The following is a 27,820-nucleotide window of genomic DNA, read 5'->3' as shown; positions in this document are numbered from 1 at the left end:
CTGCACTTGATTCACATTCTGTTTTGAGTAAGCTTGCGACACCTACACCTGCTATTGATTCTGATATGTCACATGTTATTAACGATGCTACTTCTACCACGAATGATGCTTATGATGTTGCTACTTTGCTTGATAAAACTGTGCCAGTGGGTGAATTACTTGATGAACACCTTGCTAGAGTTAGAACTATTGATTATGCTGAAGATGACACTTCTGAAACTGATGAAATTGTTGAAACTGAAAACTTTGAAACACCTAATAAGACTAGCTCTCCTAGATATGAACTTCCTGTTATGCCTGAGGGCTATGTTATGGATGGAGAGGTAGCTAGGGACTTTCTTGCTTGTAAGGATAGAGACGATCTTAAGAAATTATTATGCAAGTGGTAAGAAAAATCTTTGAATGCTAGAATGCAATATGATCCTAAGTTTGCTACTTCACCTATCTTTGTTACTGATAAGGATTATGAATTCTCTATCGATCCTGAGTAAATTACTTTGGTTGAATCTGATCCTGTCCATGGTTATGAATCTGAAACAAGTACTTAAGGCACATGATGATTTGCTCAATGAGTTGAATAGTAAGAACAATGATAATGTTGTTAGGGTTATGACTAGAGGTGGTAAGATGACTTGGGAACCTTTGTATCCTGAAGGCCATCCTAAGAGAATTGAGCAAGATTCTCAGAGAATTAATACTGATGCACCTAGTCCTCCTAGTAATAAAAAGAAAAAGAAAACTGATAGGACTTTGCATGCTTCTAGTGAACCTGCTATAGACACACCTGAGAATCCAAATGATATTTCTATTTCTGATGCTGAAACACAATCTGGTGATGAACATGAACCTAGTGATAATGTTAATGATGATGTTCATGTTGATGCTCAACCTAGTAATTATAATGATGTGGAGATTGAACCTGCTGTTGATCTTGATAACCCGCAACCTAAGAATAAACGTTATGATAAGAGAGACTTTGTTGCTAGGAAGCACGGTAAAGAAAGAGAACCATGGGTTCACAAACCCATCCCCTTTCCTCCTAAGCCATCCAAGAAAAAAGGATGATGAGGATTTTGAGCACTTTGTTGAAATGCTTAGACCTGTGTTTTTGCGTATGCGTTTGATTGATATTCTGAAAATGTCCCCTTATGCTAAGTATATGAAAGATATTGTTACTAATAAAAGAAAGATACCAGAAGCTGAAATTTCCACCATGCTTGCTAATTACACTTTTAAGGGTGGAATATCAAAGAAACTAGGAGACCCAGGAATACCAACTATACCATGCTCCATTAAAAAAAACTATGTCAAAACTGCTTTATGTGATTTGGGAGCCTGTGTTAGTGTTATGCCTTTCTCTTTATACCGTAGACTTGAATTGAATAAGTTGACACCTACTGAAATCTCTTTGCAAATGGCTGATAAATCAACTGTTATACCCATCAGCATTTGTGAGGATGTGCCTGTTGTGGTTACAAACGTTACTATCTTAACGGACTTTGTTATTCTTGATATTCCCGAGGACGACAGTATGTCGATCATCCTTGGTAGACCCTTTTTGAATACTGCAGGGGCTGTTATTGATTGCAACAAGGGCAATGTCACTTTTCATGTTAATGGTAATGAGCATATGGTACACTTTCCGAAGAAACAACCTCAAGTTCATAGTATCAATTCAATTGGAAAAGTTTCAACTATTGCTATTGGAGGTTTTGAATTCCCTCTTCCTACTGTCAAAAAGAAATATGATATTATTATTGTTGGGGACGTGCATATCCCCGTTGAGGTAACCTGTGTTATTCGAAAATTCTCCATTTTCATGTCATTCGGAAGATGTTTGTTAATAAGACTTGATCAACCTTGTTAATGGATTCCTTTTGATGGGCATGAGATGGATGAATTTAGATATCACAACTTTCTGTACCTACTTTTTACTTTCTGTTATTTTGAATAAATAATGCAAAAATAGTATTATCCGTGCAATAAAAAATGTCCCAAAAATAAAAGTTCTCCAAATGCCCTGAAAATTTAGTATGATTTTTTATAGAATATTTGAGAATTTTTGGCACTGAGAACACACCAGGGGGCTGCACCTATGGACCACAAGGGTGGAGGGCGCGCCCTACCCCCCTGGGCGCGTCCCCCTACCTTGTGGGTCCCACGTAGGCCCCCCTCACTTATTACAGCACCCATCCACTTCGTCTTCTTCCAGAAAAAATCATCTGGTTGCTCAAACCCGTGTTCTAGCTCATCTTGCTGCCATTTTTGATCTCCTTGTGCAAAGCTCCATTTGCAAAACTGTTTCGGGGGATTATTCTTCGGTATGTGACTCCTCCAATGGTCCAATTAGTTTTTGTTCTAGTGCTTTATATGTTGCAATTTTTTGCTGCTGTGGTGACCCTGTTCTTGAGCTTCCATGTCAAATTTATATGGTCCAAAGTAGTGTTGATGCATGATATAGCCTCTGGACAATTGTAGGAGTAGTTGCTATCAATCTTGTTGAGTTTGGTTCACTTTTATTTTGAGTCACTAAAAATTTCAGAAATTTTCAGAGAAAAGAAATGATGAAGAGATGGTTGAGAGGCTCTTCAAGTCGGGGTTCAAAGGAAAATGAATATGAAGAGAAGAAGAAGCCCAAGTACAACCTTCCTCGCACAGCGGAGGTTCGGCCGTGTGAATGGCCAAGTGATGCATTCTTGAGGGCGACCGGAATTTATGAGGTTTTCTATTATTTGGCTGAGAATGCAGGCATCACCGACTTCCTCCACGATAAGTGTACCTCATTTTGCCCGAGGACATTTATGCATACTGGGAGTGGAGGCGATCCCCAGTTCCTGAGCCAGAACCATCACCTCATCCGTATGAGGAGTCTATTTATCAGTGGGAGCCACAGGAGCTCGCTAACCAGTGGAACCCTCGGGATCCTCCTCAGTACCCAGGAGAGGGCTACTTTGATGCATGGGCACATACCAACTTAGGCCAAAAGCCTAAGCTTGGGGGAGTACATATTTCTCACCGACACTACATTCATGTTCACACACTCATTCCAGTTGTCGGTGTTCATACTTTTTCATTGTACTATCCATTGTTAGTTTATTTCTTTTTCTCGCTTTCTTCTTGTGTGTTTGAAAAACTTTGAGAAAATCCAAAAAAATTAGTTGTAGTTTCTTTTTAATTTTAAGAAAACCCAAAAAGATTTCTCGTTCTTCTTTGCTTGTTGGGAGCATTTCCGTGTAAATAGTTTTTCTCGTTCTTGTTTTACTTTCTTCAGAAAAACAAAAAACTCCAAAAATATTTCAGCGTGTTTCTTTGAAATTCTTTTTCCTTTCTTTGGGTCGAGAGGAGAAGACCACGATGTAAATGTTGAGTGGCTCTCATATACATTATTGTTGATCTAACAAAGAGCCCATATTACTTTGTCTTCTCATTTGAATGAATGTTTGCATATCCTAGCTTAATTAGTCCAATGCACGTGCACGTTTATTATTATTCACACCGTTCGGTAGTGCGAGTGAAAGGCAATAAATGACGATATATGATTAAATGATTGAGATGCGGAAAAGCTAGTATGAACTCGACCTATTTTGTTTTTTGTAAATATGATTAGTTCATCATTCTTGATTCAGCCCATTATGAATGAAACATGTTTGCAATGACAATTAGAGATTATAGTTACTCATGCCATGCTTAATTAGCTAGGAGTTTATAATGGTTTACCTTGCGTGCCAACATGCTTTTAAAACGGTTGTGATATAGTATGATAGGATGGTATCCTCCTTTGAATGATTCGAGTGGCTTGACTTGGCACATGTTCACACATGTAGTTGAAACGAAATCAACATAGCCTCCACGATATTTATGTTCATGGTGGTTTATATCCTACTCATGCTTGCACTCAATGTTGGTTAATCTCATTGCATGTTTATGACTGTTGTCGCTCTCTAGTTGGTCGCTCTTCAATCTTTTGCTAGCCTTCACTTGTACTAAGCGGGAATACTGCTTGTGCATCCACTTTCATAAACCCAAAGTTGTTCCATATGAGTCCACCATATCTACCTATATGCGGTATTTATATGCCGTTCCAAGTAAATTTGCATGTGCCAAACTCTAAACCTTCGAATAATAATCTTAGAAGACTATGTGATGTTGTCAACTAGTCATGGTTTGTATCCGTAATATGGTGTCACATTGGGGTTGGTAGTTTGAGAACTGAGATTGCTAAACCATATTGCAATTGGGAGCCAAATGCATTGCAAATTGGGTAAGCAAACTTCTTCACTGTTTTCATATTTTCGAATTGTCTTCAGATCATGTCTTCTACTCTTCTTTACTGTTTGATGTGTCTTGCAAGATGCAACTTGCAATGACATGGGGGAACGAGAATCAATCTAGGACTTGATAAAACATACAAGAAATGGGCAGTATAACGATCTCTTTCTCATTAGTTTTCTTTGTTAACTCTTATTACATGGCATATTTTTATTTTATTCTATATATACTTGCCGTACCCCTGAATGGTTATTTTTGGAAAATACGGTATCCCATGTCCCGTATGTGTATCCTCGTCTTTCGTCAATGTGTCTGTGGTTTTTAGATTAACATTAACATTGCAAACATTACAGAAATCTCGTCAGACCACAGGATCCACAATTTCCTAGCCCGAGGGACTTATGAAAGAGTGCAACATTAACATTGATACGCACTGTGCTAGTGGGCGGCAGAGTCAACTGGGAACTGACGAAGGGGAATCACACATCGCTGGTTGTTACGAGAAACCAATAAGTTGCGATGTCTCTATCATTGCGGTCTTAAAATAGTTACATCGTTACATGCTTCCCATTACTAGGAAACCGTGGGTGGTCTTAAAATAGTTACATGAGTCCCGTACATGCTTAATTACCGTTATGAGGAAACCGTAGATACTCTGTAGGGATATCGACCGGGTCCCATTTAATTCCGTTTAAACCCACTATTGATCTAATAGTCGAATTTTTTTCCCGGGGAAAATGAACTATAAAGCTAGCTAAGGAGACTTATGGACGCCACTTATTTGCCATTGATTTACATCCCTAATAGCCCACCACAACGTGAGAGACATCGCGACTTTGTTGTTTGTCACGAGGAAGGTGGCCGACTCTACCTCCTCGAGCATGCATTCGACCTCAAAGCTGGATTTAACTTGAAAACACAAAGCAAAATCCAACATCGGTTAGGAAAGAATTTTTTTGGTCAAAACATAATAGTTTTTTTGAGAAAAAAACATGGGCAACTTTTAGTTAATTAAAATTTAAAGGAAAAAGGTTAAAATTTACAAATAGAAGGAAAAAAAAAGACATAACTAAACTGGCTGGTCCAAAAACAGAGAGCCTGCGTGGCCTTGGCCGGCCGCGGGCAAGCGTCTCTTTTTCCTCCCTCCGTCTAGGGCTTCCTCGCCGAGCGCCGCCGCCGCCGCACCTGCCGCGACCTCTCCTCTCCTCTCCCGCCGCCAGCTGCCCGAGCGTCCGGCCGAGCCGCCGCCCGCTCCCAGCCAATCAAAGGTAATTTCTTTTTCTCCTCTCCGCTCCTGCGACAAGGTGCGATTTTTGGACATTGACATGTATGCTGATTGTTCTTTCTGGGTGGTGTGTGTTGATTCAAGGGCCTGCGCGATGGAGGTTGGTAACGGGGGCGATTCGGCCATGGAGGTGGAGGCAGAGGCGGGCCCGGCCTCCGGTTCCCTGACCCTGACCCCCGGCGGCGGCGCCACCTCCTCGGCCAGGCGGCTGGGCCTCAGGAACAGCATCCAGACCAACTTCGGCGACGACTACGTCTTCCAGATTGCTTCTTGGTAGGAAGCTTCCCCCCTTTCCACCGATACGGTTTGGCTGCAGATTCCCCCTTTCTACTTGGGTTCAGATAAGAACAGAGAATGGTCTAGCTTCCAGCTAGTTTTTCCTTCCCGTTGCTCATAACTGAATGAACCCGTTGATAAGAACACATGCTACAGTACTTGATATATATATATATATATATATATATATATATATATATATATATATATATATATATATATATATATATATATATATATTTGCATCTAATTTGGTATATCTTCTTGTGACAAGCCAGGAGATCTCAAAGCTCGCGGTTTCTCTGTCGACAAACGCACTCAAGTTCTATGCTCCAGCAACTGGGCAGTATCTGGGGGAATGCACAGGCCATACAGGGAGCATCCATGAGATTGCTTTTTCAGCTCCGTCATCGCCGCAAGTGATGTGCTCTTGCTCTGGTGATGGAACCATCAGAGCCTGGGACACAAGGAGCTTCAAGCAGGTTTTTGTTTCCCCTGCTACGTCCTGATTGTTGAAAAGTCATGCTGGCTGAATATTAATGTATTACATGACTGTGCGTGATTGCCAAATTTTGTCAGTACCAGATTCACATCTACATAGTTCCTTCTTTAGTACTATATACTATATTCCAGCTCATCAGTATGTTTCTCAGTTTCTGCATTGTAGATATTTGTATTCTCATAAAGGCGTGAGTGAGGCATTAATTGTTAATTCTTGGGATGCTTTGTTTTGATTGAGGTTGGCTCATAATTCATTAAGTTTGAATACGAGTTATTATATCAAACTTGAGTTTCTCTCTGTTCTTCTCTGTTCACACTGGACAACTATTAATTTCTTTTCCCTTAAATTGAGATGACATTATGCAAATACAAATTCCTTCCACTGACATAGAAATAACCCCAATTCTGATTGTTGTTTTGTTTTATCGTGTCCTGATGCCACTGGACATAATCTCTTCTACTTAATTCACTGGCATAGTTTTGATCTGGTATTTACATTCACTGTACTGTATAGGTAACTAGTGCTTCAGCTATTCCTAAATCAAAATATACTTGCATTTTCTGTATCCAACAATTCACTGTTTTCTAAATGTCTGCCAGATATCTTTGCTAAATGCTGGCCCCTCGCACGAAATGTTTAGCTTCTCCTTTGGTGGAACAAGTGGTAACCTACTTGCTGCTGGTTCTAGTTCCAAGGTAAAGGAGTACTGTTCTTTCATATATAGAGTCATGTCTATAACAGCTTTAGTTTATCCATATTCACTCTGCACCTGCAACGGTTGGTGTACCTGTGATGGTCAATGTATGCTTCTAATCTTTGTGATGTATGGGCGGTCATGCTTGAATGTCAAACATTGTATGAAAGGCCATACCCCTTGGTATATCATTCAGAAACAGAACCCAGATATCCACCGAATATTCGAATATGATTTAGACGCTAGCTTGAGAGTTTCCAAAAATTGACTGTATGCTATATCGGATTGTGTCTTGAAAACTATCACCCACACATTTGTTAGCTCAACATTGTATTGGCTGGCTTCACTCAACACACAGCCCAATACGTGTGATTTGGAAACTAGATGTGTGATGCTAACATAAGTCCTGCTTGCGTTAAGCGGGGCCTGCTAGTAATAGAAAAACAGTGGGACCGTTGTACCTTCTTCGTACAAACTCCAAATCAGGCAAAATATGGTTATTTCGCTTGGTTCAGCATGATGCCTGACAAAATATTTGCTACCATATAATTCGATAATCATTAGCTGTATTTCTTAGGCCAGGTGTTGATTAACATGTGAACTTTGTTAGGAAAAAGTATTGAACTAGCGAGGGTGGATGGTTGAGCCTTACCTGCAAAACGTACTTCAGATTGTGCACATTTATTAGGCCAGGTTATGAACTTCGTGCCAATTCATCTCTATATGCTAGACTTTCGGGTGAAGCAAAGGACGTATGCTCAAGCGAGTTGCTACCCTCAGCTGTGGTAGAGCTGCAAGCTGCCTACGAGTTATCCTACACATCCGATTTCCTTGTAGATAATTGCCAACGTAGTTCATGTTTTCCCATAGCAATGTCTTTTCAATCAGAATTTGTGTTTTTATTTCATAAGGTGTAATATGGAAAACACGTGTAAAAGTTACGGCCCAAAATGACGAACCAATCGGCTAACTGAAAGGGGCCCGGTTTTTGGTTACAGCTGTAAAACGACGTTCCAAGCGGGGCCTAAATATGTACATCTGATAGAGTAAAAAAGATGAGGTTTCATGAGGTTATTCAGGTTGAGTCTTCTTACTCAAGTTGCTTGATTGTAGGTTCTGTTGTGGGACTGGAGAAGTTCAAAACAGGTAGCCTGCTTAGAGGAATCCCACATGGACGATGTAACACAGGTATGCATTGTTCTACAGAGTTTTACATGTTTTACAATAAGACAAGCCTAACTTGCATACCCCATGTATGTGGATATCCTTTTACAGCAATTATAGTGGCAATTAGTGCTGTCACATACTTTTTTTTACTTGAGTGCTGTCACGTACCTTTGTTTTGTTAACTTGTTTGGTGACATAGCTGTCTTCAGTGTTCATACTTTGCATCTACTTCATATCAGCCACATGATATTTATCCACTATAGTTTCTCGATTGGGTGTTTATCAGTCATTGTTGTGCTGATTTACCGCTCTTTGTTGGACAGGTTCGATTTGCACCAAATCAACAGAGTAAACTCATTTCTGCGGCAATTGATGGTTTAATATGCGTCTTCGACACTGATGGTGATATTAATGAGGACGATCATTTGCTATCTGTATGTGTTTTTTTTCCTATGTTGTCCTTTAAATACTTAGGGATTCATGGTACAATAGTTGAATTGCACGATATATTGTCACTTGAGTACGAGCAGTATTTATCAGGTCTGCTTACAAGATTATGACGGTTCTCCCTAAATTTATTGCGTTATATCTATCAATTTTTTGGTGATGGCCCTGAGATATTTGCTATTCAATAGGTTATGAATGCAGAGACTTCTGTTTCCAAGGTGGGTTTCTATGGAAACACATATCAGAAGCTTTGGTGTTTGACTCATATTGAAACACTAAGGTAATTTCTTTCCACTTGGAGTTAGTAAAAGATTCTGTTGAATTATTCAATTGGCAAAGAAACTCCTACCCCTTTCACCTCTGTTTTGAGAATATTTCTGACAGATTCTTCCCTGTTTTCACCCCCAATATTATGCATCCCCTACTTGTTTTACAGTTATAATTAACAAGTAGACAAGTTTAACATTACGCTGTTTGCCATTTAATTATCGCAGCACTTGGGACTGGAATGATGGGACTAGAGAATTGAATATAGAGAATGCTCGTTCCCTGGCTAGTGATAAGTGGAACCTTGACCATGTGAGTACGCAAGCCTGCTTAACCTTATCTTGTACTCCCTCTGTAAACTAATATAAGAGCATTTAGATCACTAAAATAGTGATCTAAACACTCTTATATTAGTTTACGGAGGGAGTACATTCTATTTCCATCTTTTTATTGATTCAGCATATGCTGATCATGGTTTGGTATTGTTTAATTAATAGGGATTTTTGTTTCAGTATTACAATCAATCTTGATATCTCTGTGGGTGTGGCTTTGCTCTTGGTTTTTTCTTTATCATCAAAAGGCGTGGTCGCAAGTACCATTTTGCCTCTACATCCTGACGAGTTGCCTTTTCGACTGTTTTTCCATGGGTGCATTGTTGTTGAAATGAGATTATAAGAAGTGAAGATCATTCTTCCTTTCAAATTCTTACATTTGTTCTGTTGACAGTTGGATTACTTTGTCGATTGCCACTACTCTCTGCCTGATGACCGGTTATGGGCGATCGGCGGCACAAGTGAGGGGACGCTAGGTTACTTCCCTGTGAAAAACGATCCTGCAGGAATGATCGGTTTGGCGGAGGCTGTCCTGGAAGGAGGCCACACAGGAGTTATCAGGACCATATGCCCAGGTGGAAGCAGTCTTGAGAGCCTTGGCCAAAACAAGGGCATCTTTGGGTGGACAGGAGGCGAGGATGGCCGTCTATGTTGCTGGCGCTCGGACGATGTCGCAGAGACGACGAAGAAGTCCTGGATCTCCAGTACGCTCGTGTCACGCATCGACAAGAAAACGAAAATCCGACATCAGCCCTACTGACATTCCAAGATTGATGTCTGGTCTCTCAGTTAACGCATCCATATGAGATTTAGTTTTTGTTTGTCCAAGGCGATAACGGCGGGTCCCTTATTTTCTTGCCTACGATCCTGTTATTGCTGTTTCCTGGCTGTACTAATTTTTGCTGTTGGTAAATGAAGCAAGGAGTGCGTTTGTCGTGATTCCTCCTCCCTACAATTTTCTCCTTTATATTTTGGTCTTAACTTTTTATATTTCTCTCTTATGTATTGGATATCATTCCTTTTTTCTGTATTAATCTTCCACTTGTATAGTTGCATTATAACCGAACCTTATGACTTGCCTAGATTATTTTGTTATTTTCAGTTTTTTTTTGAGATATCTGACATTAGAACTTGCAAACATACTAAAACTGTGTCTTATGATGAACGAATACTTTTTAGGCTAAAGGCGTAGGTATGCAATTCTTCCCCGTATCATGATATTTATAGCTGTATAAAAGAAAATATGCCAATGGTACGCAATTATTCACCTTAATTACAGTTATGTCTTCATGTCTAGTATTATGCTTTCATATAAAAGCTAGTACTACCTGCCAAGATCAATGTGCGGTCTCTAGGTTTACAATTGTTATGAGGTTGTTTTTTCTTGTATCAAGAAATTAACTCAAATCGATGTGGCTCACTGTTTTTTATAATGAGTTAATTGCTGAGAAATGAGAATTAAGAATTTAAACCCCAAGACTCGTAGGGCTGTAGATCGAGACCGCCTTTTCGCAAACTACCCATATATTTTTTGACATAAAAAGCGATGAGTACAAGCTAATAAAATAATACTCTCTCCAATCCATATTACTACTTGTTGTAGCTTTATGGAGCGTAGGGAGTAATTTTATTTGGTCTGTCTATTGGTACTCGCGTCCTCTGTCTATCATCATGCCCGAGAAAGCCAAAACCAACACTCACCTACCTAATAGCCAACCTGGTGAGAGAAGAGTGCTAATGTTCAGAGGTTGATTTTGAAATTAGGATGTAAAAAGAATGCATAATTTTTTTAAAAAATTATCCAAATACACAACCATATTGGTGTGTGGATTTCAAAATCAAATTTAAAGGGAGGAAACAACAGCAATCCATTTAATACTAGATGCCATGAAATGAAACACGTGAAATCTCTAAAATTCTTGTTGAACCTCTTAAAATCTGTGGGAAGCCAAAAAAAAAATGATCTTAAAAAATCACAATGGTGCAAAATCCTGAAATAGATAGATTTTTGAATATGCCATACAAGATAGTACTGTTCAACAAGATAATAGCCTCTGCAATCATGTGGCCGTCATACTACTAGTGTACTATTCTCGCATCGGGAGAGTTCATCACCGTCACCTGCCGGCGGCGACTGCTCCCAGATGGCTTCCCTGCTCATACCGCTGCTGGGCCGCGTGGCGGCCAAGGCCGGCGACGCGCTGGTAGCCGAGTTGCTGCGGGCGTGGGGGCTGGACAAGGCCCGCCGGAAGCTTGAGCGCCACCTCGCCGCCGTCCAGTGCATCCTGCTCGACGCCGACGCCAAGAGCCGCACCAACCCCGCCGTCAGCCGGTGGGTCAAGGACCTCAAGACTGCCGCCTACCAGGCCGACGACGTCCTCGACGGCTTCCGCTACGAGGCGCTGCGCCGCCGTGCCACCGCCCAGTTCCACCGCTGCTCCACGGCACGCAAGGTTTGTCCTTGTCCTGCCTTTCAATTTCAGTTTATTTGTTTCCAATTGGGAATGCAAGTCTTTTTAGTTTCAGTTTAAGGTTTTAATTGGAAATGCAAGCCTTTCAATTTCTGTAGAGGGCTTTCATTTGGAAATGGATCGGAAGCCTTTCAATTTCAATTTGTTTGTTTGTTTGTTTGTTTGTTTGTTTGTTTTCATTTCAGGTGCTGGGCTATTTCACAGCCGACAGCCCGCTTCTTTTCCGTCTTTCCATGAGTAGGAAGATGAAGGATGCCCTTGAGATGATAGATGAACTGGTTGCGGAGATGAACAATTTCCACTTCCTACAACGTACCGAGGCACCAACCATTGTCCATCCGCAAACACATTCTTGTGTCGATGAATCAGAGATCATCGGCAGACAAGACGACAAGGAACAAGTGGTGAAGATATTGCTCGACCACTCCAACAACAGTAATGATGGACATAATGTCACGGTGCTCCCCATAGTTGGCATGGGGGGAATCGGTAAGACCACCCTTGCTCAACTTGTGCACAATGACCAGAGAGTGATGCATCATTTTGAGTTGGTGATATGGATCTGTGTCTCTGACAAGTTTGCTATCGAAGGAATAATCCGATCTATAATAGAATTGGCCACACTGAAGAAGTGTGGTTTGACTCAGACCGAGGCACTGCACAAGGAGCTTAGTCGGGTGTTGGGCAAGAAAAGGTACCTCCTGGTGCTGGATGATGTTTGGAATGAAGATAGACAAAAGTGGGACGATATGAGATCAGTGTTGTGCTCACATGCTGGCCTAGGTAGTGTTATAATTGTGACAAGCCGCAGCGAGCAAGTTGCTTCTATCATGGGCACACTTCCTCCACATCAGATATCACTTCTAAACGAGGATCAATCATGGGAGCTTTTTCACAAGAACACATTTGGAAGGGAAGCAGAAAAGCAAGAGGAATTAGTTTCAATGGCTAAAAGTATTCTCCACAAGTGTAAGGGATTGCCTCTCGCTATCAAGACCATAGCAGCTTTACTTCGTTCGAAGCATCAAAGTCAGTGGTTTTCTGTTTTGGATAGTGATGTCTGGAAGAATGACATCCTCGCAGCTGGGATTGTACCTGCACTACAGCTAAGCTATGATCACTTGTCATCAGAAGCAAAAGTATGTTTTTTCCTTCTGTGCTATTTTCCCCAAGGATAGCCCGATGGATAAAGACATGTTAATCCAGTTATGGATGGCAAATGACTTTATTCCATCAGAAACAAGAGGCCAACAAATTTTCGATGTGCTAGTTTGGAGATGTTTCCTCCAAGATGTGGAGATTCAAGAGAATCTAATCTCTAAATTTCAAGATGGGTTCATCCACCGACCAACTACTTGCAAGATGCATGATCTCATGCATGATCTTGCTGAGTTCATAAGTGGAAATGATTGCTCCATTCTACAAGAATCTTCATCATGCCAAGAAATTCTGCAAGGATCAACAGATAGTTCATTACAGCACGAAGTTCGACATTTGTCACACTATTATGTCTTTGGTAATACTATTGCAGTCATGGAGGACATTGTAGCTCCCCGACTCCGCACATTATTAATCCAAAAGGAGTTGGAGCAGATTCAGACTCCTTTTAGTATGGCCAAGTCAAAATTTGTGTCCTTACGAGCATTGAAGACATTCTCAATCAAGACACATATGACAAACTTAAAGCATCTTCGCTATTTAGACTGTTCTTATTCTGATATATTTGCACTACCTGAAGCCACTACCATGTTGTATAGCTTGCAAACATTGAAGCTCATTGGTTGTGAAAAACTTAAGAAATTACCTGAAGGCATGAGATATATGAGTAGTCTCCGGCACATCTTCCTCATTGGGTGTGATAGTTTGGAGCGCATGCCACAGGGTATTGGTCAGCTGAATTCTCTACAAACATTGACAAGTTATGTCATTGATAGTGATGCAGGGCGTGGAATTGATCAACTCAAATATTTGAATCTAGGTGGCGCCCTTTCTTTGACTGAGCTGAGAAAAGTGCATAGTGCAGAAAATGCTAAACAAGGCAGCATCTCTACCAAGCATAATTTGAAACGATTGTCACTCGATTGGGAAAATGGACCTTCTTCTAGCACACATGCTGGATATGAAGTACGTAATGATGCAGAAGGAATATTAGAGGCCCTTCGTCCTCACAAAAGGCTTGAAGTTTTACTGTTATCTAATTATATTGGTGCCAAATTCCCATCATGGATGCACAACTCTACACTGTTAGAACATCTCAGTGAACTTTCTCTGAGTGGATGCATGAACTGCAAGGATCTTCCCCCATTATGGCTACTGCCCTCTCTTGGGTACTTGGGTTTGGATGGTTTGGATAGCTTGACAAGTATATATGTTGGTAACGATGATACAAACAATGTGGAATCCCGTATTTCTCCATCACCCTTCTTTAATAAATTGGAAACCATGATAGTCACCAACATGCCTAAGCTAGAGAGATGGCACCAGGAGGTGACAGGACAAGTAGCGGTTGTATCATTCCCTCAGCTTAAGAAGCTAACTATTTCTGAATGCCCAATGCTAGCAAGCATGCCCAAGATGCTCCCTTTGCTTGAAGATCTACTAGTGAAGGAGGCAAGTGACATCCCTCTTTATCATCTGATGAATCTGGCTGCGCAATCCAATCTTGAGTGTAAAGGCGACATTTCGGTGGAACCTACAGTTGGTTGGCTGCCTGTTGGTTGCCTTCATTTCTCGAGGCTTGGTGACTCTGACGTGAAACTGAGACTCCATGATTTGAGGGAAAATGTTGAGTGCTTTGAAGAGGAGCTGAAAATAATACCTAGCAGATTTATCAAGAACCTTATTATATCGGGTTCCGACTGTCTTTTCTCATCTGAACCATCCCAAATACAACGGAATATATGGAATCATTTTGGTTTTATGGATCTTGAAAGTATGTGGATATGCAACAATAATATAGTACAATGGCCAGCAGTAGAATTGAGAAACTTGAATCTTCTTCGACATCTGCACTTGTCTTGTTGTTCCAACTTAACTGGTTCACTCCCGTCAACAATATGCGATGACGAAGATGTCATGCCTCCCCGACTTCAGTTTCTTCTAATATCATATTGTGAAAATTTGGTGGAGATACCAAAGTTGCACGCGTCTCTTGAAACTTTGTTCTTCACCTGTTGTCCCAAGCTGGTATCCATGCCAACCAATCTTGGCAACATTAAAAAATTGGGTGTGGATGAGTGTGAAGCCCTAACGACATTTCCAGATGGAATCTATGGAGTCACCGCACTGACAATTGATCGGTGCCCAAGAGTAGAGACACTGCCAGAGGGACTCCTGCAGCAGCTCCCAACCCTCGAGGAACTATGTGTCACAGACTGCCCAAACTTGCAGGAGGCCTTCTCAAGAGGAGGCGCTTACTGGAATTTGGTTGAATTAATTCCACGGAGAACAGTTGGCTTGAACTGATACTTAGTTGCCTTCAACCGGGATGCTGGTGCTGGTGCTTGTGTATGCCGGCCTCATGGGGTTATGCGTTCCATTGTGGTATATACCCTCTTCTCTTTACCCTGTTCTCTCCTTCTTCCAAAATTATACCTTGGTCCTGAATATTTCACAGCAATTTGTAACTCAACTTCAGTTGTTAATCATATCTAGCTAAACAGTGTTTGTAATTTTTTCAGATGGCTCCTATCTGATCCAAATGAATTGCCTTGGATACGCCTTTTAAAATTTTAATCTGACTGTAACACCCGTTTTTGGCAAAAAAATAAGAAAAAAAGATTCATCTGTATAGCACCACAACCATTGTGACTTTTAGATATCTCTGTGGGTGTAGCTTTGCTCTTAGTCTTGTGTTCATCATCAATAGGCGTGCTTGCCTTTTCGACTCTTTCCATACGTGCATTGCTGTTGAAATGAGGTTATAAATACTGAAGATCTTTCCACCTCTCAAATTCTTACATTTGTTCTATTGACAGTTGGACTACTTCGTCGACTGCCACTACTCTCTGCCTGATGACCGGTTATGGGCACCAGCGAGGGGACACTAGGTTACTTCCCTGTGAAAAACGATCCTGCGGGAGCGATTGGTTTGGTAGAGGCTGTCCTGGAAGGAGGCCACACAGGGGTTATCAGTGTAGAAATTGTAGAATCCTAATATTCGTTGTATTGATCTGACCCTTGTGTAGAGTATATATAGGAGTACATGTGAGGGAGAGAGACTTGGAGTACAGGGCAAGTCGTACATGTTTAAACGTATTCTATCTTGAACTCTTATCTCTTTCTTAGACACTATTATACTTGTAACAATCAGGACCATATGCCCAGCTGGAAGCAGTCTTGAGAGCCTTGGCCAAAACATGGGCATCTTTGGGTGGACAGGAGGTGAAGATGGCCGCTATGTTGCTGGCGCTCGGACGATGTCGCAGCAACAAAGAAGTCCTGGATCTCCAGTACGCTCGTGTCACGCGTCAAGAAAACGAGAATCCGACATCAGCCCTACTGACCTTGCAAGGTTGATGTCTGGTCTCTGTCAGATTTTTAGACCAGAATCATACACACAATAGCTGGACTAAACACTCAACTAGGCCACGGTGGAAGAGATGAACACACTGAGATGAACGCGAGAGGTTTTGCGACGCCTTAACTGCATCTTTTCTGAACTTCTTTCTATTTCTATTATTCAGAAGACAGAGCAATCCCAAACAGACTGCCCGATAAGATCCTTCTATCATGCTAACTGAAAATACTTGCAGAACGAGACTTAACTTCAACAGTCTCTCGGTTAACGCATCCATATGAGATTATTTTGGTTTGTATGGAGGCGATAATGGCTGGTCCCTGATTTTCCTGCCAATTAACCATTTTCTGTTGGTGCTTTGTCATTTCACCGGAATGTACTGTTGGTGCTTGGGACGCTGCAAATCCCTCACCGTAGCAAAGTTGCATGCTTTTGAAGATGAGTTTGCTATTTTGAAATATAAACCATAACTCAAAATTACCCCGGCCTAGATTCTTATATTTTTTATTTAGGCATGAAAGAATCAATGTTTAGATTCTTTGGTAGGACATAGAAGGAGATGAGCTCAACGTGTATCAAAGGATTCACCCTTGCTTCTCTTGACGACGGGAATGGGAAATGACTTCGACGAACGGGAATGAGTATTGACATGTAAGCCAGATGCTTTGGTTGATGGGACGCCTAAATTGACGGGGGTCATAGGTGGCTCAGTTTAAGTACTTATATTTTATTAAGACAGATGGAGTATTTGTTAATAAGTCTGTTGCTGCGAAATGACAATTAAGAATTGAAACCCTAAGAGAGTGCGCACTAATAATTCTAGATGGAAAAAAATTCTATGAGACCGGGTCTCATTGTGCAGCCCGTGAGACCCACTCCGATGGATGCCACGTTGCCTCCACAATCTCGAAGCAGGAGTTTCTATTCCCGTGAGACTCGTGCCAAAGAGACTAAGCAAGGAGGCAATAGTACTTGGAGAACTTAGATCTATTTGATCTCTCATGAGAGTTAACAAATTGGGTGTTGTGTCCGTTACGTATTCGAATCATAGCGCACTGTGTTTGCCTCTTCTCTTCCATATCTGTGGTATGGTATAGAATAGAATTTCAACTAGATAATTCTTTCCCGACAATAGAGAAAGCTTGATCAAGTTCAAAGCAATCTGGTAAACAAAAAGAACCAAGTGGTACGATCACACCATGAAAAAGAGCCTCATGGCACAATCGAGCTGAGTAGACGCCGCTAGTAGTCCATCTTTTGATCACCTCCAACAGTGCTGAAAATGCACGTTCAGTCTATACTGAAACCATCATCCCTTCTGGAACCCCGATAAAATGGGACCGGCTAGGGGGTCACCTAGGGATTAACTAGCTGCGTTTTCAACCCGACTTATTTCATCATGGTTAACTTGTATAATTTTATTTGCTTGTAATTACTAGTTGTATATGCCCTACTCAATCATCCCACAACTCGCTCCTATCTCTCAGACTAATTCCAATTTCAAAATATAATAATCTTACTCATTCTTCATCTATAATCAATGAAAAATAGTTATCCCTTATTATGTTGTCACATGAACATAGAAATTAGTCATGTCAATTGATGTGATGGAAGTGTCTTGGAAGTGAAATTGTGACAAAATACGTTTGTCCTTATTTGTTAGTCCATGCTGCTCTTACCTTACCCGGCTGAATGTTTTACCGTAAAGACCTTGTTGTGCAAGCTACCAACTTGAGTCATTTGATTGAACAATTAATTATGTGCATAATTGTAAGCCATTTAAAATTAGTATAACTGAAAATGTCTAGATCCGGTTCCCTTTGAACCATTGACATATTGTGGGTACTGATTTCCAAATATTAGGATACTTGATATTTATGATTTTAATGAATTTAGTGATGGTTTCCACTCTATATTTTTTACAGTCTTATGTGGATGCTGCTAGTCCTTATGTGAATGTTAGCTTTAATTTATGCTGGGCAGGTATGTTTCCTTCATGGTTCATTTGAATTGACTCTGGGCTGCTAATATATCGTTAACTTCAAACTATTCTGACATCCACATGTTATTTTCATATCATGTTCATTCTATTCAGGTTGAACGAGATCCCACACCACTATATCATGCTGCAAAAGAATTGATCAATATGCAACTAGACACAGGCGAGTTTCCGCAGCAAGTAAGCATTGAACTTTTCAGGCTACAGAAGTAGCACGCTATATCAAATAGTTCACTGTTCCTGCTTAGTATCATAACTAGTAAATACTCTTCCAAAAAATATTTTGAAAGCAAAACACCCCACCATGATCGTGCTGAATCCTCTGATAACCAAAGCAATCTGTTACTGCTTCATAAAGCAATCTGAAGTTTCACCTTTGGTGACAGGAACACACTGGATGCTTCAACTGCTCCTTTTACTACAATTACGGCAACTAGAGCAATCTATTCCCCATCTGGGCTCTTGGGGAGTTTCGTCGTCGACTGCGCGAGAAGAACTGAATCCGCTGAACATGGTCCAACAGAAGACGAGATTGTGTAAATCCAACATCTTGCCTTCCAGAGTTATGCAGTACGCTGATTGCTGAAATAATATTTGAGTACGCCTAACAACTCTGGAGAAAAGTCTAGGAATTTTTATGTGATGGAGCTGTGGTATGTAATGATACTCTGGAAAACAATGTATGCAGGAACTGTATTCGTTCAAATAATATCTTATATTCCAATTGGAATATCCAATGGTCTGTCGAATTTATAGCAGTTGCCTATATATATAAGATGGTCGATTCATATCACTCAATAAATCTTCAAGCAGTCACTGTTACTGTATGAAAGAATTCAGTGAGCGAGATGATTTTGTTCGAGTATGTCAAGAATTCATTGACTGAATCTGCTTCTTACCAAAATATATTGAGTCTTGCAGAGTTACGCTTCTTTCAAGCTAGGAGTGTGTCTTCTGGCACTCGAGAGAGTCGCTTTGGTTACAGTATAAAATAGAGACGCTTTTTATTGTACCTTTCAATAATACGAGAATGGTTCCATATACTCCGTTGTATTGGTGATGGCTCAGCTTTTTCTTTTTTTTTTTCGAAAAGGGGGGACTCCCCGGCCTCTGCATCAGAACGATGCATACGGCCACGGCTCAGCTGAGAAAAGACTGTTTCAGTCTAATATATGCAGCTTCTTAATGAATCTGCAATGTGTTTTCTTCAGCTACTCTTCAAAGTGCTCTACATTTTCGATCAAGCCTTTGAGTGCGAGTGACACATCAGAGTCACCAGGCCTCGAGAAATGGATTTGCGCGTGGGGGTCCTACAAATATTATTGTCATTCTTGGTTCTACAGATATTCTCGGTTCGGAGAACTGACTTTGCAGACTCACTAACTTGATGAACTAACTGTTTTATACTTAATCATGGATGGGAGCTGGCCCAGCAGTTTCGTACAACTGATTACAGTACCAATGAGCAGAGCTACAAGTAGATTCCAACTGTTCAAATAAGGAAGTAGCTAGGTTCCAAATTACACTTACTGGCAATTGATGAGACAACTGATCTGATCACCTGGCGACGATGAGACCAAGGGTCGGAAAAAGGCTTCAAAGTTTCAAGGCCGATCTGGTGATGAAGGGCTCGCCGGACTTCATGGGGATCAATCACTAGACCACACTCCACACAAAGGATGAGATGAATATTCCACTTTTACCAAAATATACTACTTGCTGAATGATACCTTGGCACTTGGCAGACAGCGGATTCCATCTTTGCGTGCATTTTTCAACCTTTAGCAATGCGAGGCCAATTTTTCAGATTAATAATTTTGGGCTGTAATGTTGCAGTTGGGTATCTGAAATTCAACTGCAGGGTATCTTGACTGAATAATGCTCATTTTCGCCACCATACATTGTGTCTGGCAGCATAATATTTTCGCCTCCACGGTAACTCTGTCTTGAACTTACTACGAAGACTCCTAAAGATAAAGATTAAGAGAACATGGACTGCAATTGTTACACTAGATGCTGAGCATAATTGGCTTGACAGAGTTCAAGATTCGGACATAATCATGAAATAGAACACCACGTGCGGCCTGTCGGGGAGGTGCAAAGGCTCCCGTCATCTCTTCCAGCCTGCCTCCCCATGGAACAACGTCGCGCTCCAGCAGCAGCTCAAGCGCGGGTGCACATGAGGTGTTCAAGGAAATGCCAAACAGAGAGAGAAGGAGAGGAGGAAGAAGAAGATTGTGGGCCCCGCCTGTAATAACGGTCAACTGAATGGTCAAAATAAACAGAGTTTACTTTGTTGCCACGTCAGCCCTGGCCTATGGATTCTGGGTGTCATAAACTAGCCATTATCTGAAAGTGGTAGTTTTTAATCATATTTTTTTTTGAAAAAATTGGTAGTTACCAGTCACTTTTTAAAATGTGGTAGTTCAATGGGATGCAAACCCCTAAAGTGGTACTCCCTCCATCACAGTTTACAGAACACGCTTCAACAATCTCTGGAACCAAGGCGATTAGCGATTGGACTGAAAAATAGTATCGATAGTTATAGCACGGCGCCTATTACTAGAGTAATTAATGCGTACACATGCATAGAGTGCTTCCATCCCGTGTACACACATGCATGCAGCTATTCCACTCATCTTACACACCTACATGGAGAGAAAATTATGGGCTTGATTGCGGTTATCACACCCTAATTAATTAGGCATTAAACCAAACGTGCCTAAAATCCCTCCGGTGGTGGAAATGCATGAGAATTGAAGCGCGCCGTGTAAACTGTGACGAAGGGAGTAGTTTTTTTTGTCAGTCACTCCTTATATCCCTTCAGCACGAAAATGTCAGGGGCATGCATTTATTTGTATTTTTTGGGTATATCTCTGGATTTGATATACATCAGATATTAGACGTAACCCAACTTTGCTATTTTTTTTGCTTCTACATTATTTTTTCGCATTGTTGTCTTATAGGCAGGTCATAAGTGACGCTTCTTTATTTTGTATATCGGCCTTTCAGAAATAGATTCCTGCCGTGTTGCTGCATGTCGCCACTTCAAGCCATGGTCCGGTGGCAGTAATGGCCCGCAAATAAATATTGCTTCCTTGTAAAACTAGTACTCCCTCTTAAACTAATATAAGAGTTAGATTACTAAAATAGTAATCTAAACACTCTTATACTAGTTTACGAAGGGAGTACATGCGTACGTGCAATGCACATTGATAGTAGGCAGAAAATTAATTGCAAATTGATATTAGGCAAAAAAATCATTGCGCGTTTGATAATAGGTAGGATACTGTATTAGTTAGGTGCGAATTATGTGGATAGTCCATATTTGGTATGTTGTTAATTGCACATTAAATATATTGAGCGCTCGTCATTGGAGAAATATAGGTCATTAGATCGACACTGTTTGATGGCCGAGATTTGTTGCATCTGCCACTATTCATTTTGCATTTCTTTATTTTTTTTACACAAGCCACAAAAAACGTCGTTTTTCACCAAAACTTTGTGCATGCATAAAGAATGTCCGGATATACCCGTGGAATTTTTGTTCCGAATTTCAAAATGTGTATTTAGACAATGGGTGCATATGCACCTAGGAGCCAAAACACCGCGTCCATATAGATATAGTTATAGATGATCGTATCTTCTCCCCAACAATAATTTACAATATCCATTTGCTTCTCAAATAATATTGCTTTAATTCAAATATTAAATGATTCAAATTTATGGTGCTCCAAAACATTCATTTGCTTCTATAAAAGTACTGCCAAAAGAGAGCCTTGCAACCCACAGAAATTCCGAAGGACGACATAACATAGAGAAGGAAAAAAGGCCGTCATGGCAATATTCAACAAGAACGCAAGTGCCCAGTGCTTGTTGGCTCTTGTGCTCATCGCTACTGTCATTTCGTCTTGCGATGCGTTTGGCCCAGGTACATGCCTACTATAAGTCACTGTGGTTTTGCCATGTGATGCTAATTTTCTATATATTTCACAATGTCAAGTTGTATGGATCTTATGGCATCTGGTCTTGTCTGGGTATTCTTCTAACAATGTTTTTTTTTGTGAACATGTAGAAGGAGGATGTTTCATGCCTTTCCTGAGTTGCAATCTGGACTTATGCAGGCATGACTGCAACGGTTTATTTGCCTCTTGCCAAATGATAGGCGAGTTTCACCACCGATGTTGTTGCGCACCCAAGAAACTCAGTGCATCTGTTGATAAGAATAGTCATCCTTGAGATATGCATTCCGAAATTGCAGTTTATATGGCACTGCTTTTTCCTGGATCCAACTCTGCCTGATTGAATAAAATTTATTGCCATTGAAAAAATATCGCTCCCGAGATATTTGCGTATCGCGTGAAACCGTAATGCTTTGTTTGGATGTTCATATTCAGACCTCGGCATTGATATTGGGTCCAGTATCAATTCAACTTGGACATTGATATTGACATTTAAGACAAATTATGTTGTTTGGATGTTGATATATTTGACACATAGACATTGACATTGAGACCAATTCTAAATCTTGCTTGGATGTTCATATCATTGACTTGTCACTTGGCCCACATGTCATACTCTGTCCTCCACCATTTTTCGTCCACTTCTCTTCCGCCGGATCCATCACTGTCGACAATTCGTACAGTTGAAAAAAGGGATTGGAAGAGGAATTGGAGCTATCCTCGTCCCATGCCTTTCCTCATCGCCTCATGGAATTCCACCCTCACTTTCTCCTCATCTCGACGCTGACGCAAAGCCACGATACCACTGATAGAACCCTCTTTACCACTCCATTTCTTTTTCAGTGCCTAGCCAGTGTCGTGCACTACATCCTCCGCCCGCCTCCGGCTTCATCCCGACAGTGCACTATGCTCCACCCTCGGAGGACGAATGCTTTCCCGCTGCTGCCGACTTGGAGTTCGCCTCGCGCCACACTGCCGCGACGTTGGCACTGATGACCCCACCATGAGCTCCAGCGCGGAGCTATTCCACTCCAACGGCATCCACGTTGGCTACCTCTCCCGGTTCGCCAATAAACGGCTCATAGGGAGCAGGAGGAGCTGGGCGGCTCGACAACCATGTGCGGCGGCCTCACCGGGCTAGGTTGGATCAGAGGGGGAAACGGTCGGCTGGGCACTGTGGCTCGTAGGGGGAAGTGGAGGCCGTGGTCGTAGGCAAGGAGGAACCGCTTGGGCGCACGGCTCCCTTTATATCATTTTTGGGAACTAACCTATTAATCTAGTGTCCAATGTCGCTTCCTATTTTTGACTATTCTATTGTTTCATGGGAAAATCATACCAAATGAAGTCAAAACACGATGAAACTTTATAGTGATTTTTTCTATGGCCCCTTCACAACTCCTGGCAATGTTCAGTTCATCCGCAAGCTGGGCTGCTCTTTTGCAAGCTAGGAGCTCTACCCTCGCTGGGTCACTCCCCAGTGGAGGACGTGGCACGCTCCTCCCAAATAAGCACATTCATGGTTTCTAATAATCATCCCAGCTCCCCCGCTGTTGCCCCCCTTGGACGTAGCGCCATCAACATTAACTTTCACCCAGCCTTCCTCTGGGGGCTGCCACCTTTCCTTCACCACCGGCTGGGTCTGCTTGCTTTTGCGGCCATGTATGGCCTGCCACTCGCCCATTAGGTGAAAAACCCTTCGCGCAATCTCCTCTGCTTCTTCAATTCGCTTGCCGTCCCGTGCATTGTTCCTTGCAAGCCAGAGCGCATACGTCCATTGTACCATGACAGCCCGCTCATCATCTGACGCCTCCTCGAACCACGGCAGTAACCACCGCGACAACGCACTCTGGGGGCAAACTGACTCCGGCGGGATCGCCACCGGTACCCCCAACTCCAAATGCATTATCTTCCAGAACTTAGCCGAGTGTTAGCAGCCCCAGAAATCGTTTCCTCCCTGCCGCAAGCAACGCAGAAGACGCCCTGCCCGTTCCGAATCAGCCGCCACATATGGATCTTAACTTTGCCCGGCGCCACTTTAAGTCTAATAACCAAATGTAATTCGGTAGCTTCGGTGTTTGCCTCGGTTACACCGAATAAAACCGAAATCCAGAAATAAGAGATGAAACCTCCTATAAGGCTCCTCAGAGCTCAGCGACTCTCGGCCGTCGGATATCGCCCCCGATCGATCTCGTCCGTCGGATCAAAAAAAGTTACTGCTGGAATGAATAGTTACCGTCTCGTTCGTGCCACTGCGCGTAATTATGCTGCCCCGCCGAGGGCATTTTCGTCATTTCGCTCACAGGGGGTATAAAAGGGCCGGCTCCCGTGGTGAACCCTAGCCTCCTCCTCTCCCCTCCCGCGCGCCTCCTCTGTTGGGGAACGTAGTAATTTCAAAAAATTTCCTACGCACACACAGGATCATGGTGATGCATAGCAACGAGAGGGGAGAGTGTTGTCCACGTACCCTCGTAAACCGAAAGCGGAAGCGTTAGCATAACGCGGTTGATGTAGTCGTACGTCTTCACGATTCGACCGATCAAGTACCGAATGCACGGCACCTCCGAGTTCAGCACACGTTCAGCTCGATGACGTCCCTCGAACTCCGATCCAGCCGAGCTTTGAGGGAGAGTTCCGTCAGCACGACGGCGTGGTGACGATGATGATGTTCTACCGACGCAGGGCTTCGCCTAAGCACCGCTATGATATTATCGAGGTGGATTATGGTGGAGGGGGGCACCGCACACGGCTAAGAGATCAAGAGATCAATTGTTGTGTCTATGGGGTGCCCCCCTGCCCCGTATATAAAGGAGCAAGGGAGAGGCCGGCCCTAGAGGGGGCGCGCCAAGTGTGGGGAGTCCTACTAGGACTCCCAAGTCCTAGTAGGATTCCCCTTTCCTTTCCGGAGTAGGAGAGAAGGAAAGAGGAGGAGAGGGAGAAGGAAAAGGGGGCTGCACCCCTTGTCCAATTCGGACCGGGGGGGGGGGGGCGCCTCCTTCCTTTTGGCCTCTCTCCTCTATTCCCGTATGGCCCAATAAGGCCCAATACTTCTCCCGGTGAATTCCCGTAACTCCCCGGTACTCCGAAAATACCCGAATCACTCGGAACCTTTCCAATGTCCGAATATAGTCGTCCAATATATCGATCTTTACGTCTCGACCATTTCGAGACTCCTCGTCAAGTCCCCGATCTCATCCGGGACTCCGAACTACCTTCGGTACATCAAATCACATAACTCATAATACAAATCGTCATCGAACTTTAAGCGTGCGGACCCTACGGGTTCGAGAACTATGTAGACATGACCGAGACACGTATCCGGTCAATAACCAATAGCGGAACCTGGATGCTCATATTGGCTCCTACATATTCTACGAAGATCTTTATCGGTCAAACCGCATAACAACATACGTTCACTAGTAGAAAACTGGGCTTTGGTCACAGGGCAATATTCACATTAGTCCCGGTTCAGTCACGAACCGGGACTAATGTGAGCATTGGTCCCGGTTCGTGCGGCCAGGGGCCTGCCGGGCCTCGTGGGGGCATTGGTCCCGGTTTGTCCGGCCCCTTTGGTCCCGGTTGGTGGGACAAACCGGGAGCAAAGGGCCACGCTCCTGGCCCACCACCCTTTAGTCCCGGTTCATACCACAAACCGGGACTAAATGGCTGGTCCTAGTTGCGGCCAGTGTTTAGTCCCACCTCGCCAAACGAAGGGCGCTCACACCAGTTTATAAGCCCGTCCCTCTCTGCCTTTTAAAGTGAAAATAGATGCCCTTATACAGGGAATTTGACCTAAATTCACAGTAAATTTCATAGAAATTTATTATGAATTTAGGTTTAATTTTCTCTATAAGCGCATCTATTTTCATTTTTTTATATTTATAAAATAAATAAACCTTAATAAAATAAATAAAACTAAATAAACCTTAATAAAATAAAATAAAAAAAACTATAGTAACTACAATAAATAAACCTTAATAAATTAAGTAAAAATAGCAGCAGTAAAATAAATAAAAATAGCAGCAGTAAAATAAATAAAAATAAAATAATTAAAGTAAAATACATAAGTAATTAGAAATAAAATAAATAAGTTTTTTGTTGTAAGTAGAAACAAAACAAAACAAATAAAGCAAAAGAGAAAAAAAACAGAGGAAAAAAATTATGCCACCTACTGGGCCACCACGGCCTGAATACGACTAGAAACCCATCCATGGGCCAGGATTCAGGCCCGCAGAAGGCCCAGTAGGCCCACAGGCAAATAGTGACAGAATAGGCCCGTAAGCCTGCATTTGAGAGGAGCTCGAAGTGGTCAGCGCAGCTGCGCTTATAAACCACTGTCGAAGCCTCTCGGCTAGCGAGGTGGGACTAAACATCCCACCGCACCGCGCCAGTTCCAGCACAAGGCCTTTGGTCCCGGTTGGTGCCACCAACCGGGACTAAAGGGGGCATTGGTCCCGGTTCGTGGCACCAACCTGGACCAAAGGCCTTTAGTCCCGGTTGGTGCCACGAACCGGGACCACTGAGTTCCCTATATATACCCCATCGCCACAGCAGAGCACTCCACAGTGCTCTGTTTTTTCTGGCCGGCGAGGGGAGGGCATTTGGGTGCTCTAGCTCACCTCCTATGCACATGAGGTGTTCGATGAAATGTCTGAGCCACACTAGTTAATCTTTGTCCTCTCGAAACTCGACCTCCGAGCTCCATTTTCCCCGAGATTTGTCTAGGTTTAGCGGTCCGTCACGTCCCGTCCCCGTCTTCACCGCCGTCGATCGCCCGCGCCGATCTCGTCGCCAGCACCACCGTGGTGAGCCTCTTGTTCTTATCTTCTTTCTGAAAGGAAAAACATTCTTACTTTAGATAGTTACTTGTCTAATTTTGTTACTTTTATTATTCCTTCTTATTACATAGTGCGATGGTTTTGGTATCCACCCCCGTCGGCCCTCGTCCTGTCTATGATTCGGATGTGGTATATATTATCTTTTTATAACTATTTGGTTCATTTATTGTTTATGACAAATATACCGACCAACGTGACATAGATTTTATTTATCTAGGAGGTGGTTGAACCGGAAATTCTAACCGACCCTATTGTCGAGAGGTTAAATTTAGTTGAAGAAGAAAACAATTATTTGAAGGAAAAAATAAAAAAAATTGAGGAGGAGAAGATGATATTGGAGTTGCATGTTGCGGATGTCGTCGATGATCACAAGATCAAGATGGATGCAATGCGCTTGAAGATTAGAAAGATTAGAAAATATGCCATTCATACCGAGGCTTGGTATCATTATGCCGTTGGATCAATTGTTACCTTGGTTGCGATTATGATCGCATTTGTTTTCGCATTGAAATGTTTTACATAGTTTCAATGTATGGTTTAATTAATTAGATGCTCTGGAGAGCTATATATATGTTGTTAGATGAGAACTATGTATGTACTTTGGTTTTAATGTGATGATGAACTTCTATTAATTTGGTCACTTAATTATCTATTCATGATGTTCTGTAATGGTTTTTGACACACTTAATTATATATAATGCACGCAGATGAACCGGCAATGGATGTACGGTGACAGACACACCTCCGAGTACATTAAGGGCGTGCATGATTTTCTCGAAGTGGCTGAGGCAAACA

At 42.2% G+C, this 27,820-nt stretch overlaps 1 protein-coding gene, 1 long non-coding RNA gene and 1 pseudogene across 2 annotated transcripts; all 3 read left to right on the top strand.

Annotated features, from left to right (window-relative positions):
- Nucleotides 1-5,340: 5,340 nt before the first annotated feature.
- Nucleotides 5,341-10,321, top strand: LOC109787054 (WD repeat-containing protein GTS1). The gene is made up of 9 exons (XM_020345613.4): nt 5,341-5,537; nt 5,639-5,827; nt 6,105-6,312; nt 6,932-7,027; nt 8,140-8,214; nt 8,517-8,627; nt 8,829-8,920; nt 9,135-9,219; nt 9,634-10,321. The coding sequence occupies exons 2-9, from the start codon at nt 5,649-5,651 to the stop codon at nt 9,997-9,999; spliced, it is 1,212 nt and encodes a 403-aa protein (XP_020201202.1). The 5' UTR covers nt 5,341-5,537; nt 5,639-5,648; the 3' UTR covers nt 10,000-10,321.
- A 976-nt stretch (nt 10,322-11,297) lies between these two features.
- Nucleotides 11,298-16,027, top strand: LOC109787053 (putative disease resistance protein RGA3; annotated as a pseudogene).
- A 5,848-nt stretch (nt 16,028-21,875) lies between these two features.
- On the top strand, nt 21,876-22,559 carry LOC120972180 (uncharacterized). Its single transcript, XR_005766547.3, has 2 exons — nt 21,876-22,159; nt 22,304-22,559. It is a non-coding gene; the product is annotated as an uncharacterized lncRNA (long non-coding RNA).
- The last annotated feature ends 5,261 nt before the right edge of the window (nt 22,560-27,820 follow it).

This window comes from Aegilops tauschii, chromosome 7 (assembly GCF_002575655.3).
Source record: "Aegilops tauschii subsp. strangulata cultivar AL8/78 chromosome 7, Aet v6.0, whole genome shotgun sequence".
Lineage (NCBI taxonomy): Eukaryota > Viridiplantae > Streptophyta > Magnoliopsida > Poales > Poaceae > Aegilops > Aegilops tauschii.
This window is presented reverse-complemented; position numbering and strand designations above follow the sequence as displayed.

Excerpts from the sequence above, each read along its gene's own strand:
- LOC109787054 (XM_020345613.4), top strand. The coding sequence starts at position 5,649 with ATGGAGGTTGGTAACGGGGGCGATTCGGCCATGGAGGTGGAGGCAGAG. Across the intron at positions 5,828-6,104 it reads GTCTTCCAGATTGCTTCTTG|CCAGGAGATCTCAAAGCTCG; the intron begins GTAGGAAGCTTC and ends TCTTGTGACAAG. Across the intron at positions 8,215-8,516 it reads ACATGGACGATGTAACACAG|GTTCGATTTGCACCAAATCA; the intron begins GTATGCATTGTT and ends TTTGTTGGACAG.